The sequence below is a fragment of the Carcharodon carcharias genome, chromosome 16, assembly GCF_017639515.1.
Source record: "Carcharodon carcharias isolate sCarCar2 chromosome 16, sCarCar2.pri, whole genome shotgun sequence".
Lineage (NCBI taxonomy): Eukaryota > Metazoa > Chordata > Chondrichthyes > Lamniformes > Lamnidae > Carcharodon > Carcharodon carcharias.
In genome coordinates this window covers 97274764-97296389 of record NC_054482.1, presented here as the reverse complement: position 1 = coordinate 97296389, position 21626 = coordinate 97274764, and the positions used below count along the sequence as shown (strand labels likewise).

At 44.3% G+C, this 21626-nt stretch overlaps 1 protein-coding gene and 1 long non-coding RNA gene across 4 annotated transcripts in view; one reads left to right on the top strand and one right to left on the bottom strand.

Moving 5' to 3' along the window:
• Positions 1 to 304: 304 nt before the first annotated feature.
• LOC121288836 lies at positions 305 to 19516 on the bottom strand. The gene is made up of 3 exons (XR_005945461.1): positions 19382 to 19516; positions 2252 to 2442; positions 305 to 433 (listed from the first exon to the last, which is right to left on the bottom strand). It is a non-coding gene; the product is annotated as an uncharacterized LOC121288836 (long non-coding RNA).
• A 149-nt stretch (positions 19517 to 19665) lies between these two features.
• ptbp2a (polypyrimidine tract binding protein 2a) overlaps positions 19666 to 21626 on the top strand; it is an 81974-nt gene continuing 80013 nt past the window's right edge. For all 3 annotated transcript variants that reach the window (XM_041207933.1, XM_041207932.1, XM_041207931.1), the window contains exons 1-2: positions 19666 to 19769; positions 20694 to 20724. In XM_041207933.1, the coding sequence (XP_041063867.1) occupies positions 19762 to 19769; positions 20694 to 20724 (39 nt within the window). In that variant the 5' untranslated portion in view covers positions 19666 to 19761. The remainder of the gene's footprint in view (positions 19770 to 20693; positions 20725 to 21626) is intronic.

Below are 21626 nucleotides of genomic sequence, written 5' to 3'. Positions count from 1 at the left end.
GAATGTTGAGCTTTAGGATTAATAAAATCCTCAACTCCCTCTGAATAATGACTTGTCGCAGCATTTGGATCAGGGCGTCATGCTGTAGGCATCAGGATTATTAGATCAAAGAGATAGTTATCAATCATGCAGTAAAACTTGCCTTTAGAAACCAGTGCTAGATTCTGAAAGTTTAGGCTGTGGTTTGTCAAATATGGAGTAGCAGAGCTTCTGATCAGTGAACGCTTTTGTCAACCGCATATGCATAAGGAAATTGTTGTCAATGTGGCATTCACAATCTGCATAGAAATGCCCTTCAGCTTACCTATACTGCTGAATACTTCAGAGAATTCACTGTAGAAAGCATCCTCTAGTGTTGGTATATTGATGCTCCATCATGCTGAAGGTTTCCAATGAGTTGTAGTTATTGGTTTTATGTAAAATATGTAGATAACTAAGGAATAAACCAGGTCAGTGTATTTAGCAGGCCATATGAGGAAGTAATTAATCAAATGACAATCACATCAGTCTATGTTGCCAGTGGATCTGCTGCGTTCACTGCAGTATATATTTATCCAAATGTTACAGCGGAAACTAGAGGAGTGATTTTAACTTTGTTCATTCAGCAGAAACAACATGGGCAGTTAAAATTGTCTGGAAGACATAACTGCCCTTTCTTCCTTCCCACAATCTTCAATCATGACCTGTTACATAAGAAATAGGGGCAGGAATAAGCCATTCAGCCTTTCGAGCCTGCTTTACCATTCAATGAGGTCATGACTGATCTTCCAGCTCAACACCATTTTCCTGCATGATCCCTGTATCCCTCGATGCTTATAACATGTAGAAATCGATTGATCTCAGTCTCGAACTTACTCAATGACTGAGCCTCCACAGACCTCTGAGACAGAGAATTCCAAAGATTCACCATCCTCTGAGTGAAGAAATTCCTCCTCATCTCAGTCCTAAATGGCCAGCCCCTTATTCTGAGATTGTGTCTCTTAGTTCCAGACCCCTCAGCCAAGAGAAACATCCTTCCTGCATCTATCCTTTCGAGCCCTGTAAGAATTTTGTATGTTCGAGAAAACCTCTCATTCTTCTAAACTCCAGAGAATAAAGGCCCAGTCTATTTAATCTTTCCCCATAAGACAATCCCTCCATCCCAGGGATTAGTTTGCTGAACCTTTGTTGCATTCCCTCTATGGCAAGTGTATATTTTCTTCTAGGTAAGAAGACCAAAACTGCACACACTACTCCAGGTGAGATCTCACCAAAGCTCTATATAATTACAGTAAGACAACTTTATTCCTATACTCAAATCCTCTTGCAATAAAGGCCAACATACCATTTGCCTTCTTGATTGCCTTCTTAACCTGCAAGTTAGCTTTCAGTGACTTATAAACAAGAACACCCAAGTCCCTTTGAAGTTCAACACTTGCCAGCCTCTCACCATTTAAGAAATACTCTGTATTTCTGTTTTTCCTACCGAAGTGGATAACTTCACATTTCTCCACATCGTATTCCATCTGCCAAATTTTCACTTAGCCTCTCCAAATCCCCTTGAAGCTTCTTTACATCCTCCTTACACTTCCGCCTACTTTTATGTCATCTGCAAACTTGGAAATATTACATTTAATCCCTGCATCCAAATTACTGATATAGATTGTGAATAGTTGGGGCCTAAGCACTGATCCTTACCCACTAGTCACATCCCACCAACCTGAAAATGGCCCATTTATTCCTAACCTGTTTTCTGTCCATTAGCCAGTTCTCAATCCATGCCAGTATATTACCCGCAAAGCCCACATGCTCAAATTTTGCTTACTAACCTCTTGTGTGGGACCTTATCAAAAGCTTTCTGAAAATGTAATTATACACATCCACCAGCTCCCCTTTATCTGTTCTGCTAGTTACTTCCTCAAAAAACTCCAACCACATTCGTTAAACATGATTTCCCTTTCGTAAATCCCTTTCATGAATCCCTTTCATGATTTCCCTTTCATAAACGTTCTCAAGGATACCCAACTGAAACCAAGAAGGTCATTCTTGAAATATGCAGATTGGGCTCCAATGATGCAACTGGTCATTGACTGCTATTTTAACCAGTGATCCAAATGGGAGGGCACTGTCGCTTTGCCTCCCGGTGATGCTAGCAATATGAAGAGTTGAGGGCCAAAGTAGGCCCAAGAGCTAAGTTTAAATCTTAACTGCCACACGTTCCACTCCTTTCATTATTGTAAGCCTCTCCTAAAATCCACTTTCCACAACTTACCCATGTGCAAGGGACCATTCTTTAGGTTCTGTCGCTTCCCTCCTCCTGCTTCCCATCAGTTTCAGCCAACAAATGAACAGGGAGGCCATGCTGATGAGGCCTGGGAGTTAAAATCGCCCCCAAGTTTGATGTTTGCCTTGGTCCCGGCTGCCCAATTCTCATTCCAAGTTAAAATTAGGTTTTTAAGTTTCCTGTTGGAATAAAGATGCAGCAATTATGACGCTTGCAATAATAAGACTTATACTACAAATAACTAAATAATGTTTATAAACACAAACACAATTTGTTGTCAAAAATTGTGGATATTTTAAGCCTAAGTATGAAGGACTTCTCTACATTACGCAGGCTTTGCTATAAGTTTCAGTCTGTTCTACACATTTATCCATCCAAGTAATAATACAATGCTGCTGAGTAATAGGGACTCAAGATGGTTCCTCAGAGATCAAGCATGTAATTAAAATCTAATGTGTCTGGTGAGAAACGGGCAGGTTTGGGTCAACCACCCATTTTATACTCCACTGAAATCAATAAAGAGCAAAATTGGGCAGGGTGTAAAACAGCCATCCACCTGCCAGGTTATGTTAAAATCACCAAGACTCTTAAGCCAAATACCATGACAACAGCCAAGAATATTTGCTGAGCAAAGATACAATGAGACACTTATTGCTATAAAGACAATTGCTAAACATATGCCATATGCAACTTGAAGAAGTCCTTCAAATGCTTGGCCAAATGATGGGACATATAGCAGAAAAACCTGACCAGTTTCTCCAAGGTAATCTTTGTTGCACACTGCACATGTTTGCTATCTGTACATCCGAACCATGAAATAAGTGCAGAAGGAAGAGGGTCAAGTACACAGCAGATTTCTGACAACGGCTCAGAAGATATCTGAATTGAAACACTTAGTAGTTAGCAAAATGCACACATTGGCATTCATAGATGAAAACTTCATTTAAGTTTCAGAGCTACCCAATGGAATAAGTCCTGGAAACAAATGCACAATGCAGCAGATCAACGCAGCTTTCCTACATTTAATTATATGCTAACTGAATTACTTTGGATGACCATCATCGGATCTAGTGTTAACTCTGCATCATTAGAGAAAAAAAGCCTGGAGACCAATGAAATAAGTGCAACCAAATTTAATACCTTAAAAGTAATGAGGGCATGTATTACTGTGTTTCATCCCATAATTCCCCTAGGTATTATGTGTTTTTTAAAACTTCGTTGATGTCCCTTCTAGTGGGAAGGGTAAGTAAAGTACCTGGAGGCTGACGCACAGTGAAAGCTTCTTGGTATTGAGGTGTCTTGTGCCTTTGTGGGTCATAAGTTAACCTACAAGTGCCTGTGCTACATCTGCTCCTGGGATGGAGAGCTGGCATGTCCACTGTAACTTGAACAGAGTGTTGCATGACCATATGAATCAGGAGCAGGACTAGGCCATTTGGACCCTCAAGCCTGCTCCACTATTCAATAAGTTCATGGGTGATCTGACTGTGAACTCAGCTCCACATTCCCGCATACCCCAAAATCCTTCAAGTCCCTTGTTAGTCAAGAATCTATCTACCCTGCCTCCACCGCTCTCAGGGGAAGAGAGTTCCAAAGACTAATGACCCTCTGAGGGAAAAAAATTCTCCTTATCTCAATCTTAAGTGGGAGACCCCTTACTTTTAAACTGTACCCCCTAGTTCTAGTCTCTCCCACAAAGGGGAACATCCTTTAGTATCCGCCTAGTCAAGTCCCCTCAGGATCTTTTATATCTCAATAAGATAACTTCTCATTCTTCTAAACTCCAACAGTTAGGCCCAGCCTGTTCAGCCTTTCCTCATAAGATAACCCCCATCCCAGTTATCAGTCAAGTGCACCTTCTCTAAACTGCTCTTAATGCATTTATATCCTTTCTTAAATAAGGAGACCAAAATTGTACGCAGTACGCCAGATTTTTTTTTATTCATTCATGTGATGTGGGTTTTGCTGGCTGGGCCAGCATTTCCTGCCCATCCCTAGTTGCCCTTGAGAAGGTGGTGGTGAGCTGCTTGAACTACTGCAGTCCATGTGATGTAGGTACACCCACAGTGCTGTTAAGAAGGGAGTTCCAGGATTTTGACCCAGCAACAGTGAAGGAACGGCGATATATTTCCAAGTCAGGACGATGAGTGACTTGGAGGGAAACTTCCAGGTTCCCATCTATCTGCTGCTCTTGTCCTTCTAGATGGTAGTGGTTGTGAGTTTGGAAGGAGCTGTCTAAGGAGCCTTGGTGAATTCCTGCAGTACACACTGCTGCTACGGTGCATCGGTGGTGGAGGGAGTGAATTTTTATGGAAGTGGTGCCAATCAAGTGGGCTGCTTTGTCCTAGATGGTGTCAAGCTTCTTGAGTGTTATGGGAGCTGCACTCATCCAGGCAAGTGAGGAATATTCCATCACACTCATGACTTGTGCCTTGTAGATGGTGGACAGGCTTTGGGGAGTCAGGAGGTGAGTTACACGTCGCAAGGATTCAGAGCCTCTGACCTGATCTTGTAACCACAATATTTATATGGCTGGTCCAGTTCAATTTCTGGTCAATGGTAACACCCAGGGTGTTAGTAGTAGGGGATTCAGTGATGGTAATGCCTTTGAACATCAAGGGGTGATGGTTAGATTCTCTCTTGTTGGAGATGGTCATTGCCTGGCACTTGTGTGACGCAAATGTTACTTGCCACTTGTCAGCCCAAGCCTGGATATTGTCCGGGTCTTGCTATATTTGGACATGGACTGCTTCAGTATCTGAGGAGTCATGAATGGTGCTGAACATTGTACAATCATCAGTAAACATCCCCGCTTCTGACCTTATGATGGAAGGAAGGTCATTGATGGTTGGGCCAAGGACACTACCCTGAGGGTGTTTTTTTGATTTGTTCATGGGATCGCAGGCTCAGCATTTATTGGCCATCTTGTTCAGAGGGTATTTAAGTCAACTACATTGCTGTGGGTCTGAAGTCACATGTAGGCCTGACCAGGTAAGGACAGCAGATTTCCTCCCCTAAAGGGCATTGGTGAACCAGATGAGTTTTTAAGACAATGGGCAATAGTTTCATGGTCATCGTCAAACATTTAATTCCAGATTTTTATTGACTTTGAATTTCACCATCTGCCATGGTGGGATTCAAACCCAGGTCCCCAGAGCATTACACTGGGTGTCTTGAATACTAATCAGTGACAATACCACTATGCAACCGCCTTCCCTTGCAGTGATGTCTTGCAGCTGAGAAGACTGACCTCCAACAACCACAACCATCTCCCTTTGTGCAAGGTATGGCTCCAACCAGTGGAGAGTTTTCCCCCGATTCCCATTGACTCCAGGTTTGCTAGGGCTCCTTGATGCTATACTTGTTCAAATGCGGCCTTAATGTCAAGGGCAGTCACTCTTGCCTTACCTCGGGAATTCAGCTCTTTTGTCCATGTTTGAATCAAGGCTGTATTTCAGGTCAAGAGTTCAGTGGCCCTGGCAGAACCCAAAATGGGCATCAATGATCAGGTTATTGCTAAGCAAGTGCCACTTGATAGCACTGTTGATGACCCCTTCCGTTATTTTACTGATAATCGAGAGTAGGCTAATGGGGCGGTAATTGGCTGGGCTGGTATGTCCTGCTTTTTGTGTACAGGACATACCTGGCCAATTTTCCCCATAGCCGGGTAGGTGCCAGTGCTTTAGCTATACTGGAACAGCTTGGCAGGGGCATGGGAAGTTCTGGAGCACAAGTCTTCAGTACTATTGCTGGAATATTGTCAGGGCCCATAGCCTTTGCACTATCTAGTGCCTTCAGCTGTTTCTTGATATCATGTGGAGTGAATTGAATTGGCAGAAGACTGTGATCTCAGCAAAGTCCTATACATTTGCAGCAAAAAATGGCAGCACCCTGGGAGACAGCAATCTCAACCATTGCCACTGTGTTCTCCTTCAGCATGTCCATTGATGTGCATGGGAGCAAAGCTCTGAACAGAAATTAGATCTGTAAAGCCCTACAAAATAGCCCTCTCTATCCAAATCCCCTTGGTGATAGGAGCCCAAGATTCCTGTAGTAACATTATGAGAGATACTCTTAGAGTCCAAAGCATGATTGTGAATGGTACCTTTGCAAGATATATAGGAGTTGCTATGCACTCCACCATGGACAGCAGTTCAGTTAAATGTCCAATATGCTTGCAGAGCCAATGTGGTATTTTGCACACTCTCATATAGCAACACCGAATGCTTATGCACAGGTATCTTTTTAAATGAATGTCCTATGAGGTGCAAATCCAAAAAAGGATGCTAGGTAGGAAAAACAGAATGAGACTAAACTTGCCAGGAACATAAAAGAGTGTGTAAGAGCTTTTACAGGTATATAAAAAAGGAGAGAGTAGCTAAAGTTAACATTAGTCCCTTAGAAACAAAGAGAAATTACTATGGGAATGAGAAAATTACAGAAACATTAACAGATATGTTGTGTTGTTCTTCACAGTAGAAGACACAAGTTACATACCAGAAATAGAGGGTAACCTTGGGCTACGGAATATATCAGCAGCGGAAAAAGTACTGGAGAAACTTAAAGAACTAAAATCCAACAAATCCACCAGGCCTATATCCTAGGGTTCCAAAAAAGGTTGTTGCGGAGGTAGTGGATGCACTGGTTATGATTTTCCAAAATTCCCTAGGTTCTGGAATGAACCCAGCAGTTGGGACGTAGCAAATGTGAAACTATTATTCAAGAAAGGAGGGAGAGAGCAAACATGGAACTATAGGCCAGTTAGCCTGACATCAGTCACTGAGAAAGTGTTGGAGTCTATTATTAAGGAAGTCTTAACAATGCACTTTTAAAGTCATTGTATGGTCAGACAAAGTCCATATTGTTTTACAAAAGGGAATATCTTTGTCAAATTTATTAGCGTTTTTTGAGGATGTAACTAGTAGGGTAGATAAAGGGGAACCAGTAGATGTAGTATACTTGGATTTCTAAAAGGCATTCAATAAGATGCCAGACAAAAGGTTAATACATATGAAAAGGGCTCATGGAGTTGGGGGTAATATAATAGCATGGATAGAGGATTGATTAACAGACAGGAAGCACAAAATAGGGATAAATGGGGTATTTTTAAGTTGGCAGGTTGTGGCTAGTGGAGTGCCATCAGGAGCAGTGTTGGGGCCTCAGCTATTTACAATCTATATTCATATCTTAGATGATGAGACCAAGAGTAATGTACCTAAGTTTACTGAAAATACAAAGCTAAGTGGGAATGCAAATTGTGAGGAGGGCACAAAGAGGCTGCGAAGCAATATAGACAGGCTAAGTAAGTGGGCAACATGGTGGCAGATGGAGTATAATGCAAGCAAATGTGGAGTTTTCCACTTAGTCTAAGAATAGAAAAACAGAATATTTTTTTAAAAGGTGTTAAACTTGTAAACATTGATAACAAAACAAAAACAGAATTACCTGGAAAAACTCAGCAGGTCTGGCAGCATCAGCGGACAAGAAAAGAGTTGACGTTTCGAGTCCTCATGACCCTTCAACTGAACTGATCAGTTCTGTTGAAGGGTCATGAGGACTCGAAACGTCAACTCTTTTCTTGTCCGCCGATGCTGCCAGACCTGCTGAGTTTTTCCAGGTAATTCTGTTATTGTTGTAAACATTGATGTTCAGAGGGCTTGGGTATACTCCTACAAGGAACACAAAATGAGCATGCAGGTACAATTAGGAAGGCAAAATGGCATGTTGGCCTTTATTGTATGGGGATTAGAGTACAAGAATCAAACAGTCTTGCTACAGTTGTACAGAACTTTGGTGAGACCACACCTATGTGCAGTTTTGATCTCCATATTTAAGGAAGGATATGCTTGCATTGGACAGTCATCAGCCAGCCAGCCATAAGGCCACGGCCCAGACAATATACCGGTAGAATTATTTAAGGTGGGAGGAGAATCAGTAGTGGACAGGATATGTAGAATGTGTGTGGCACTGTGGGAGACCAGCGATTGGCTGGAGGACTAGAGTGATTCTACTTTCATTCCTCTTCCGAAGAAAGGTGACCTGAAACTGCTCAAATTATAGAACAATTGCTTTGGGGGTCTCACACTAGTAAAATCTTGCTCAGGATCATCCTGAAAAGGATCTGGAAAAAGACAGGGAGTGAGGTTGCTGATGAGCAAGTTGGATTTTGACATAGAAGAGGTACCAGTGATCAAGTCACTAATCTTAGAATCATAATGTGCAAAGTCCAAGAACATCAGCAGCCAATATACTTGTGCTTCATTGATTTTAAGGTGGCATTCAATTGGGTCTCATACAAGAAACTCTGGTTGACAATATTTGACGTGGAATACCCACCACAGTTAATCAGCTTGCTAGCCAAGTTTCATTGTAAGCAATAAGCTAGGGTCAGAGTTGCCGGCAGCCTCTCAGGATGGTTCAGAGTCAAAAAGGGTATTAGACAGGTGTCTGTCATCTCACCATATTTATTCAACACTGTAGCAGAAATGGTTATGAGAGAGACACTTAATGGATATAATGGTGGGTTACCAATTGGCGGGCAGCGAGCTTCAAATCTATGGTATGCTGATGTCATTATTCTGCTTGCTAACTCAATGGAGGAGCTACAGGAGTTGGTGGATCATCTTGATCAAATGAACTGGACGAAGCTGACCTGTCTCCTCATCAATGTTGACAAGGCACAGATGATGAGCATAGGTGGTAAGACCTTCAGCTTGAGCAGGTTGATATCTTCTGCTATCTTGGATCACTCATCATGGAAGATGTAGAGTCTACCAATGAAATTCAGGCCATACTTAAGAAGGGTCATGGCATTGTGAACTCACTTAAAAGAGAATGAAGTAGACACAGCAGCTCAATTACAACAAAAATTTGTCTTCTGAAAGTCCTTGTGTGGCTGGTGATAATGTATGACTGTGAATGCTGGGCCATCAAGAGTGAGGAGGCTAGAATAAGAGCATTAGATATGAAAGGGCACAGATGGATATTACATGTGTCATGGGTGGTCAAGTGGACAAATGAGTGGGTGCTTGAGAAAGCTGGTGTTAAGAGGAACTTGTTTGAAGCAGTGATACCAAGGAAGCTGTCATATTTTGGGCATGTGATGAGAACAGGAGAGGAGTGTTTGGAAAAAGAGGAAATGCAAGGTAAAACACCTGGAAAATGTACACAAGGAAGATCCAAGATGGCATGGATGGATAATATCAGAATGTGTTTGGCCTCTCCATGGGACAGGCAGTGAGGGCAGTGGAGAAGAGAAATTAGTGGAGAAAGATTGTTCATAGTTCAGCCAACCTTCGGAATGAGGACAGATGAAAGATGAGACATACTTGCATTGGAGGCAGTACAACGAAGGTTTACTAGGTTGGTTCTTGGGATGAGAGAGATATCTATGACGAGAAGCTGATTAAATTGGGTCTATACTCTCTGGAGTTTAGAAGTATGAGAGATGATCTCATTGAAACTTACAAGATTCTGAAGGGGCTTGACAGAGTACACACTGACAGGTTGTTTCCCCTGGCTGGAGAATCTAGAACACGGGACACATAAGCTCAGGATAAGGGGACGACCATTTAGAACAGAGATGAAGTTAAATTTCTTCAAAGGGTTGTGAATCTTTGAAATTCTCACCCCAGATGGTTATGGATGCTCCATCACTGAATATATTTAAGGCTGAGACAGACAGATTTTTGGTCTTTCAGGGAATCAAGGGATATGGGGAGCAGGCAGTGGAGTTGCGGCAGAAGATCAGCTATGGTTGTATTGAATGTCAGACCAGGCTTGATGGAGTCTACTCCAGCTCCTATTTCTTATGTTATGTTCTTCTGGCCATCTGGTTCCTGATTCACCAATGTCACCTCAAGTTTGTGTTCATTAAAATCCTGTGATCTATCTGGATTATTCATCTCAAACTGATGTCCAGGTCTCCCCACATGGATGGTTTTGTGCTGTTTCTCACAGGAGATGAAATGAATTACACAGTGTATTGCAAGGTGGGAATTTATTTGGTTTCTGTAACAAATTGAGCTGTTTCTTGGGAGCCATCTATAGAAAGAATAGAACTATTTTAGAATGCTACCTGCAAGACATCCTGTGAAGGATAACAAATAAGAATCTGACTAGGTTGAAGTTTGTGGGAGATTACTGGCTTCATCTTTCCACATTTCTTCTATGCTCTCAGATCTCAGTATATGAGCCTTTTTTGAAAGCATTTGAGGGCTCAAAGTTGAAGGATCTACCAGGATTATGTCTGCTTTGTCCTACAAACAAAGTAGTAATGGCGATATATGTGGAAATCTGAAGATATGCAATGTCACATAAATGCCCATTCTGCATCCGTGCACGTACATGTGAGTAAATGAATATGCATCATGCAGGTGAGTATTTTTGGAAACTTGCTTTATTGATTCACCTTGACAATGGTTCCATTTTCAGTTAAAAAGTTGTCCTGCTGGAATATTGGCCTGCACGCGAAGCTTTGAAAGAGTCTGTAAAGTTCAGAACTTTGTATGCAGCTTCAGTATAATAAGTGTGAGGTCTTTTTTTATAACATGCCCATGTACCTTGGATGGATAAACACTAGGTAGGCTGGCACGTTTTTGAATGCTAACAAACTTCATGCTCTTCTGCTGACAGGTCTTCAGAACTTCGGACACTAGATGAGCTTGTGCATTCATTGTCTGTTTTTGATGTAGAGCATGTTGCATTTGATGACTTCCAAGTTAATGTGCGAGGAGTACATGTACATTTGGTGAAATAATGGCCTTTAGTTAAGCTCTAAAATTAGATTAGGAAGCTCATGTGGTGAAAATTACTGATGGAGACTTGATGAGAATTTTGAAGTTGGTGCACTGAAGATTGGGGAAGCAATAAAGGATCAGGGGTGGTAAGAGGTTGAGGCTTTGTATGGAATGGAAATACAAGGCAGAGTTTCAGATAAGTTGGAATAACAGGAAGCTGATGAGGAGAGTTTTGGAAAAATTCAGCCTGGAAGTGAGGACAACGTTTTCTGCACACTGTGGAATACGGAGGTAAACAAAACACTTGCAAGTAAAAAAAGTTACATAATTTTGCAGCAAAGACTAGGAAACTACCCAAACTCAGCTATTCATTGACCCCCAACAATGAAGAAGACTGACAGGTTCCCTCACCCAGCTGACTGGGCATCCATTATGTTTTAAAAGCAAAAAACTGCGGATGCTGGAAATCCAAAACAAAAACACCTGGAAAAAACTCGCAGGTCTGACAGCATCTGCAGAGAGGAACACAGTTAACATTTCGAGTCCGTATGACTCTTCAACAGAACTAAGGAAAAATAGAAAAGAAGTGAAATATAAGCTGGTTTAAGGGGGGCTGGGACAGGTAGAGCTGGATAGAGGGCCAGTGATAGGTGGAGATAACCAAAAGATGTCATAGACAAAAGGACAAAGAGGTGTTGAAGCTGGTGATATTATCCAAGGAATGTGATAATAAAGGTACAGATAGCCTAGTGGGGGTGGGGTGGGAGGGAAGGGATCCAGACAGGTTAAAAGGCAGAGATAAAACAATGGATGGAAATACATTTAAAAATAATGGAAATAAGTGGGAAAAGAAAAATCTATATAAATTATTGGGAAAAAAGGGGGATTGGAAAGGGGTGGGGATGGAGGAGACAGTTCATGATCTAAAATTGTTGAACTCAATATTCAGCCTGGAAGGCTGTAAAGTGCCTAGTCAGAAGATGAGTTGCTGTTCCTCGAGTTTGCGTTGAGCTTCACTGGAACAATGCAGCAGGCCAAGGACGGACAGGGAGGTCTGAGTCACGCTTGCGGAGAGACCGAAGGTGTTCTGCAAAGCGGTCACCCAGTCTGCGTTTGGTCTCTCCAATGTTGAGGAAACCGCATTGGGAGCAGCGAATGCAGTAGACTAAATTGAGGGAAGAGCAACTGAAATGCTGCTTCACTTGAAAGGAGTGTTTGGGCCCTTGGACGTTGAGGAGAGGGCAGATGTTGCACCTTCTACGGTTGCATGGGAAGGTGCCGTGGGAGGGGATTGAGGTGTAGGGGGTGATGGAGGAGTGGACCAGGGTGTCCCGGAGGGAAAGATCCCTGCAGAATGCTGCAAGGGGGGGGTGAAGAGATGTGTTTGGTGGTGGCATCATGCTGGAGTTGGCGGAAATGGCAGAGGATGATCCTTTGAATGCAGAGGCTAGTGGGGTGATGAGGACAGGGGGGACCCTATCATGGTTCTGGGAGGGAGAGGAAGGTGTGAGCGCGGGTGCTTGGGAGATGGGCCAGACACGGTTGAGGGTCCTGTCAATCACTGTGGGTGGAAAACCTCGGTTAAGGAAGAAGGAAGACATGTCAGAGGAACTGTTTTTGAAAGTGGCATCATCAGAACAGATGCGACAGAGGTGAAGAAACTGAGAGAATGGGATGGAGTCCTTATAGGAAGCGGGGTGTGAGGAGCTGTGGGAGTCGGTAAGCTTGTAATGAATATTGGTGGACATTCTATCACCAGAAATTGAGACAGAGAGGTCAAGGAAGGGGAGGGAAGTGTCAGAGATGGACCATGCGAAAATGCTGGAGGGTTGAAAATTGGAAGCAAAATTAATAAATTTTTCCAGGTCCAGACGAGAGCATGAAGCAACACTGAAGCAATCATCGATGTAGCAGAGAAAGAGTTGTGGGAGGGGGTCGGAGTAGGACTGGAACAAGGAATGCTCCACATACACCATAAAGAGACAGGCATAACTGGGTCCCATGCGGGTACCCATCTCTACACCTTTTATTTGGTGGAAGTGAGAGGAGTTGAAGGAGAAATTGTTCAGTGTGAGAACAAGTCCAGCCAGACTGAGGAGAGTAGTGGTGGATGAGGATTGTTCGGGCCTCTGTTCGAGAAACGAAGAGCCATCAGGCCATCCCTGTAGGGATGGAGGTGTAGAGGGATTGGACATCCATGGTGAAGAGGAGGCAGTTGGGGCCAGGGAACTGGAAATTTTTGATATGATGTAGGGTGTCAGAGGAATCATGCTTCACTTGAAAGGAGTGTTTGGGCCCTTGGACGTTGAGGAGAGGGCAGATGTTGCACCTTCTACGGTTGCATGGGAAGGTGCCGTGGGAGGGGATTGAGGTGTAGGGGGTGATGGAGGAGTGGACCAGGGTGTCCCGGAAGGACACCCTACATCATATCAGTTCCCTGGCCCCAACTGCCTCCTCTTCACCATGGGAAGGGACTGGACAAGGGGAGAGAGAATGGATCAAGACAGCAAGAAATGAGTTCAGTGGGGCAGGAACAGACTGACACGATTGGTCTGCTGGGACAGTCCTGTTTGTGGATTTTGGGTAGGAGGTAGAAGCTCTGAGGTTGGGAGACTATGAAGTTGGAAGCTGTGGAAGGAAGATCTCCAGAGAAGATGAGGTCAGTAATAGTCCCGGAAATGATGACTTGATGTTGAGTGTTGGGGTCATGGGGAGGTAGGAGGAAGTGTCTGCGAGTTGACGCTCAGCCTCTGCGAGGTAGATGTCAGTGCGCCAGACAACAGCACCACCTTTGTCAGCAGCTTTGATGACAATGTCAGGGTTGGACCTGAGAGAACGGAGTGCAACAAGTTGAGAGAGACAGGTTAGAGAAGTGAGAAGAGCAGAGAAATTGAGACATCTGATGCCACGCCGACAGTTCTCAATGAAAAGATCAAGAGCAAGTAAGAATCCAGAGGGAGGGGTCCAGGTGGAGGGAGAATATTGGAGATGGGTAAAAGGATCCATTGAATGGGGAGAGGACTCCTGCCCAAAGAAGTGAGCACGGAGACGAAGGCGGCAGAAGAAGAGTTCAGCATCGTGCTGAGCCCAAAATTCATTGAGATGAGGTATGCCCATTATGTTTTATCTGTGTTAAAGGCATAATATACAAATACAGTGGATACTGCATGGTAATGGTCCATAATTTGGGTACCAAAATTATGCAGCCGGACAAACCTTTCTTGTACCAAAACAGAAAATGCTGGAAAAACTCAGGTCTGACAGCATCTGTGGAGGGAGAAAAACAAAGTTAAAGTTTCGAGTCCATATGACCCTACTTCAGAGCTGAAGAGAAGTGAAAATGTGATGAAATTTATGCTGTTTAAGCGAGGTGGGGCAGATGGAGCTGGATAGAAGGCCAGTGATAGGTGGGGACAAAGGAGGGATTGACAAGGATGTAATTAACTAAAGGACGAAGGGATTGTTAATGGTAGTGGTTAGTGCTAAAAAAGGTGCTAATCGTGGTGTAAAGGTAAGAAAGCAGAATGTGATTATAACAGAACAAGGGTTGCATTGTGCGAAAGAACAAAATGGAATAAGTGACAGATGGCCCTGTAGGGAATGGGGTGGGGGAGGGGACAATGGTGAGGAAAAAAAAAGATAGAAAATGGGATTTTGAAAAGGGGATAGAACTACAGATAAATAAATAAAAATAAAACAAGCCGATAAAAAGTAAAAATTAATGTAGAAGCGGGGTACAAAAGGGGGTTAGGATGGAAGAGACAGTTTATGGTCTGAAGTTGTTGAACTCAATGTTAAGTCCAAAAGGCTGTAAGGTGCCTAATCGGAAGATGAGGTGCTTTTCCTCCAGTTTACGTTGGGCTTCACTGGAACATTGCAGCTGGCCAAGGACGGACATGTGGGCATGACAGCAGGGTGGAGTGTTGAAATGGCAAGTGACAGGGAGGTCTGGGTCATGCTTGCGGACAGACTGGAGGTGTTATGTAAAGCGGTCGCCCAGTCTGCATTTGGTTTCCCTGATCTGGAGGAAACCACATTGGGAGCAGCAGATGCAGTAGTCCAAATTGAAGGAGGTACAAGTGAAGTGCTGCAGAAAGGAGTGTTTGAGCCCATCTTGTACCTCCCTGCAGTTACTGGGTGCTTTAATACCTGTCGACAAAAAAAGTCTTGCATTTATATAGTGCCTTTTGCCACCACAGGGAGCCCCAAAGTACTATACAGCCAATGAAGTACTATGGAAGAGTGAAACTACAGATCTCAGAAAACTGAAATAAATTCTCAGCAGGTCTGGTAGCATCAATGGCTTGAGAAACAGCTAAGGTTTCAGGTCCATGACCCTTGCCCAGAACTACTCTGACCAAGAGTCACGGACCTAAAAGGTTAACCCTGTTTCTCTCTTCACAAATGCTGCCAGAAGTATTTTTTAAAAGCTTGATCGTTGCTGCAATTAAGGAAACCTGGTAGCCAATTTACACGTAACAAGTTCCCACACAAACAGTAATGAGAATAATCATTTTTTTATAAAAGCAAAATACTATGGATGCTGGAAATCTGAAACAAAAACAGAAAATGCTGGAAAAACTCAACAGGTCTAACAGCATCTGTGGAGAGAAAGACAGAGTTAACGTTTCGACTCCATATGACTCTTCTTCAGAACTAAAGAGAAATAAAAATGTGATGAAATTTAGACTGCTTAAGGGGGGGTGGAGCAGGTGAAGCTGGATAGAAGGCAAACAATAGGTGGAGGCAAAGGAGAGATTGACAAAGATGGCATGAACAAAAGGACAAAGGGGTGTTAATGGTAGTGATACTGGCTAAAGTGGGTGCTGATGGTGGCATTAAGGTAAGAAAGCAGAATTTGATAATAGCAGGACAAGCGGTAAGCTCTCTGGAAAGAACAACATGAGCAAGTGACAGATGGCCTTAATGGAGGTGGTGTGAGGGGAGGGGGCGGTGGTGGATAAAAGATAGAAAATAGGTGGGGATAAAACAATGCATAAAAAAATGAAAAATGAAAAAATAAAAATAAGTGGATAAAAAATAAAGATTGAAAAGTGAAAATGAATATTGAAAAAAGGGATACAAAAGGGGTGAGGATGGAGGAGAGTGTTCATGATCTGAAATTGTTGAACTCAATGTTAAGTCTGGGAGACTGTAAAGTGCCTAATCAGAAGATGAGGTGCTGTTTCTCCAGTTTGCATTGGGCTTCATTGGAACATTGCAGCAGGCCAAGGACGGACATGTGGGCATGAGAGCATGATGGTGTGTTGAAATGGCAAGCGGCAGGAAGGTCTGAGTCATGCTTGCGGACAGACCGAAGGTGTTGCGCAAAGCGGTCACCCAGTTGGCATTTGGTCTCTCCATTGTAGAGGAGATCGCATTTAGAGCAGTGAATGCAGTAGACTAAATTGAAGGAGGTGCAAGTGAAGCGTTGCTTCACCTGAAAGGAGTGTTTGGGCCCTTGGACCGTGGAGAGGGAGATAAAGGGGCAGGGTTGCACACTCGACTCCACCCTCCAACAGCACCGACACACCCTATCTCAAAGCTGTCCTTGTCTCCAGTTTCATTTCATTCTTTGTCTCATCTGAAGCCTTAACAAGAAAGTTTGTCTCTTCCTTTAGAGAAGAACGGAAGCTCCAACAATTCATTGATACCAACGCCCCTCCAGCCATTCCCTTTCTTCTGACCCCATCCCATCTTCTTTGCCGTGTATTCAATATACCCTCTGACCTTCCCCTCTCTGATGCCCAACGCTCAGTACTTAGCAAAGGACTCAGTTTCATACCCTTACGCCCTCACCTCAATGAATTCCGGGCTCAGCATGATGCTGTTCTTCCGCAGCCTTCATCTCCATGCTCACTTCTTTGGGCAGGAGTCCACCCCCGTTCAACGGATCCTTTCTTCTGCCTCCAGTACTCTCCCTTCACCTGTACCCCTCCCTCTGGCCTCTTCCCTGCTCTTGATCTTTTTATTGAGAACTGTTGGTGTGACATTGGCCATCTCAATCTCTCTGCTCTCTCATCCACTCTAACCTGTCTCCTTCTGAACTTGTCGCACTCCGATTCCCTCAGGTCCAACCCTGACTTTGTTATCAACAAGATTGGTGCTGTTGTTGTCTGGCGTACTGACCTCTACCTCGCAAAGGCTGAGTGTCAACTCTCAGTCACTTCCTCCTACCTCCCCCTGGACCCTAACTCCAAAACTGAACATCAAGCCATTGTTTCCAGGACGGTCACTGACTTCATCTCCTCTGGAGATCTTCCCTCCACAGCTTCCAACCTCATAGTCTCTCAACCCCGGACATTCCGCTTCTACCTCCTCCCCAAAATCCATAAACAGGAGTGTCCCAGTAGACCAAGCATGTCAACCTGTTCCTGCCCCATGGAACTCACTTCTTCCTATCTTGAATCCATTCTCTCTCCCCTTGTCCAGTCTCTTCTCACTTACATCCGTGATTCCTCTAATGCCCTACATCATATCAACAATTTCCAGTTCCTTGGCCCTAGCTGCCCCCTCTTTACCATTGACGGCCAATCCCTCTACATCTCCATCCCCCACCAGGATGGACTGAGGCCTCTCTGCTTCTTCCTTGAACAGAGGCCCAAATAATCCCCATCCACCACCACTCTCCTCCATCTGACTGAACTTGTTCTCTCACTGAACAATTTCTCCTTAAACTTGTCTCACTTACTCCAAATAAAAGGTATGGCTATGGGTACTTGCATGGGCCCCAGTTATGTCTGTGTCTTTATGGGGTATGTGGAACATTCCTTGTTCCAGTCCTACTCAGGCCCCCTCCTACAACTCTTTCTCTGGTACATTGATGACTGTTTCGGTGCCGCTTCATGCTCTCATCTGGAGCTGGAAATTTTTTTTTTTATCAATTTTACTTCCAATTTTCACCCCTCTATCACCTTCACATGGTCCATCTCTGACACTTCTCTTCCCTTCCTTGACCTCTCTGTCTCTTTCTGGTGATAGACAGTCCACCAATATTCATGACAAGCCCACCAACTCCCACAGCTACATTGGCTACAGCTCCTTACACCCTGCTTCCTCCAAGGACTCCATCCCATTCTGTCAGTTCCTTCCCCTCCGTTGCATCTGTTCTGATGATGCCATTTCCCAAAATAGCGCTTCTGACATCATCCTTCTTCCTTAATCGAGGTTTCCCACCCACGGTAATTGACAGGTCCCAAACCGTGTCCGACCCATCTCCCGTGCCTCTGCCCTCACGCCCTCCTCTCCCTTCCAGAACCAAGATAGTGTCCCCCTTGCCCTCACTTTTCACCCCACCAGCCTCTGCATTAACAGGATCATCCTCCGCCATTTCCGCCAACTCCAGCATGATGCCACCACCAAATACATCTTCCCTTCACCACCTCCCCTCCACCCCCAGCCCCACCCACCCCCCCACCGTCCTTAGGGACCATTCCCTCCAGGACACCCTGGTTCACTACTCCATCATCCCCAACACCTCATCCTCCTCCCACGGAACCTTCCCATGCAATCGCAGAAGGTGCAATGCCTGCCCCTTTACCTCCTCCTGCTCACCATCCAAGGGCCCAAACATTCCTTTCAGGTGAAGCAGCACTTTACTTGCACCTTCTTCAATTTGGTCTTCTGCATTCACTGCTCCCAATGTGGTCTCCTCTACATTCGAGAGACCAAACGCAGACTGGGTGACTGCTTTGCGAAACACCTTTGGTCTGCCCTTGGCCTGCTGCAATGTTCCAGTGAAGCCCAACGCAAACTGAAGGAACAGCACCTCATCTTCCGATTAGGCACTTTATAGCCTTCCTGACTTAACGCTGAGTTCAACAACTTCAGACCATGAACTCTCTCCTCCATCCTCTCCCCTTTTTTCAATATTCATTTTAATTTTTAAATTTTTATCCACATTTTTATTTATTTTCATTTTTATTCATTGTTTTATCCCAACCTTTTATCCTAATTTTCTATCTTTATTCCACCACCGTCTTCTCACCCCACCCCCACTAGGGCCTTCTGTCACTTTCCAGAGTGCTTACCTTTGTCCTATTATTGCTTTATCACCTTAATGCCACCATCAGTACCCACTTTAGCCAGTACCACTGCCTTTAACACTCCTTTGTCCTTTTGTTCATGACATCTTTGTCAATCTCTCCTTTGCCTCCACCTATCGCTGGCCTTCTCTCCGGCTTCACCTGCTCCACCCCCTTTAACAGTATAAATTTCATCACATTTTTAATATTTTTAAGTGTGTTGGTTGAGGGATGAATATTGGCCGAGACATAGAATGAAGGAGCAGAGGAGGGAGGCGGGAAAAGGGCTTTCTCCATCCTTCTTGAAAGAAAATAGCTGCGTGAAATCTTCTCATTTTGTCAGTTTAACGTCTCACCTGACGGCTCCACTTGCTCTCCATGGTCCCACCCCGGTCTGGAAGGTTCGTCATAGCCTGTCCGCGGCGCTAATTGGCAAATGACGGTTCGGCCGCACTCGGCCATTTCTGGAGACCGAGGTGGGGAGGCACTCGGTGATTTCCGGAGACCGCGGGGGGAGGCACTCGGTGATTTCCGGAGACCGAGGGGGAGGCACTCGGTGATTTCCGGAGACCGAGGGGGAGGCACTCGGTGATTTCCGGAGACCGAGGGGGAGGCACTCGGCCATTTCCGTAGCCGGGGGAGGTGGGGGAAGGGAAGGAAAGCAAACGACACGCGGCGCCATTTTGTGTGTTCACTGTCGGCGGCAGTTGCTTCCTAAACCTCTGGTAATCCGGCAATGGACGGGTAAGTACCGTTAAACATCAGAGAAAAAAATGCATGAAAAAATTCCCGCATAGCTGCGGGACGTTGATTAGATATAGTTAATCTGCTACTCAGGGTCAGGGCGATTCGTATGGGCCCTCTCAATTCCGGGCGAGCACGATGTTTTATATCGATATAAATGTGTGTGTGTCGCGGCGTCTCGTGTGAGTTGGACTGGCGGGAATTGAAGGCGGACCTCCGTGTTTATAGCCTCCTGGGCCGGAAAAGGCTTATTCCCCCCCCCCGCCTCAGTCTCTGCTGGCTTTGGATTGGGGGGGTGGGGGGTTGAGAGAAGCAAAGAAATAAGCCCGAAAAGAAGTCAAGTGGTGGCCGCTCGGCTGTGACCATCCAGCGCATTGTTCGTTCGGCCGGGCAGGGCCGAGCTCCCTAGACCACCTCCGCCACCCCGGCTACCGACTCAATCGAAGGCCAGACATTGGAGATAAACCCCTTTGTAACTGGCGATGGTTTTCCTCCCTCCCCTGTGTTCAATAAATAAATTAGCTTTAATCAATTACAACGTATCATGCCCTTCTTCGGATGAGCTGGCCTTTTCCTTCCCTTCCCACCCCACACCACCCCCTTTTAATTTATTTCATCAATGCCGAACCCAGGCCATCGGATAAAGAGTTAATAAATATGGGGGATGGGGAGGTGATATTGAGAGGGCGCCAGGCATATGGAGACGGGTCTTTCAGCAATGGCAGAGAGCCAGATTGTGCAGTCAGCAATTCTGCTTTAGAAAAGCCACAATAAACAATAAAAAAAACTTTATAGCCCGATACTTCATGCAGCACCGTTTTGTATTAACTAAGTAGGAACTGGGGATGTTGGCCTTCAGTTGAACGAGTCACACCGTGTGGGACGAAATTCTGACAATAACGTTTTTTTTTCTTGCTCTTGTAGCATTCTTACTGATGTTACAGTTGGCATAAAGGTAGGTGTCAAAATATTTGTTCATATATTTATAATTTTTCTATTTGTATGCCAGACGTGTATCTGCAAGGGAACCAAAATAAAGGAAAAATTAAAGCGAACCTGCGAATTGAGAGCCCTTTGGTTCCGTATACGCCATTATGCAAATACTATTGTCCATTAAACCAGCTCACTGTTTAAAAGCAAAGAACTGCGGAAGCTGGAAATCCAAAACAAAAATACCTGGAAAAACTCAGCAGGTCTGGCAGCATCGGTGGAGAAGAGATAAAAACAAAAAAACTGCGGATGAGCTGGAGAAGAGCACAGTTTTAGTTCTGTTGAAGGGTCATGAGGACTTGAAACGTCAACTGTGCTCTTCTCCCGCTCACTGATTATTGGCCAGTGGTAAAGGAACCTCATTTGACAGTTCGTAAGATCCGAGGGAATTTTGGGTCTGTTGAAACTGTGAAGACTGTGTTATTTGCATTAGAATGTCATCAGTGATTAGGGTACAATTCTCCTGCTAAAACTAATTTTAATGTGCTGCTGGATGAGAGGAGCCAGAGTTTGCGACTCCAGCTGAGAGAATACCAATGTTGAATTTGTTTGGTGATTCAGCTGAATTTGGTATCTGCTATTACATGATGTCTAAGTTTGACATATCCAACTTGGTACCTTAGTGATCTTATTCCAGTTCCAGCACATATTCTGGTTCTAATGGTTCACAAAATTTAAGCACCACATTTGATCCATTATACTTCAGAGATATCCCACTCACTTTCTGTTCTTTTTTTCTCCTGAGCTCGCATTCTTTCCCTTCAAGCATTTATTCGGTTCTCTGAATATTACTATTCAATCTGATTTCATCACCCTTTTAGCCAATGGATTCTGGATCACAACAACACGATCTTTTTTTTAAAAGTT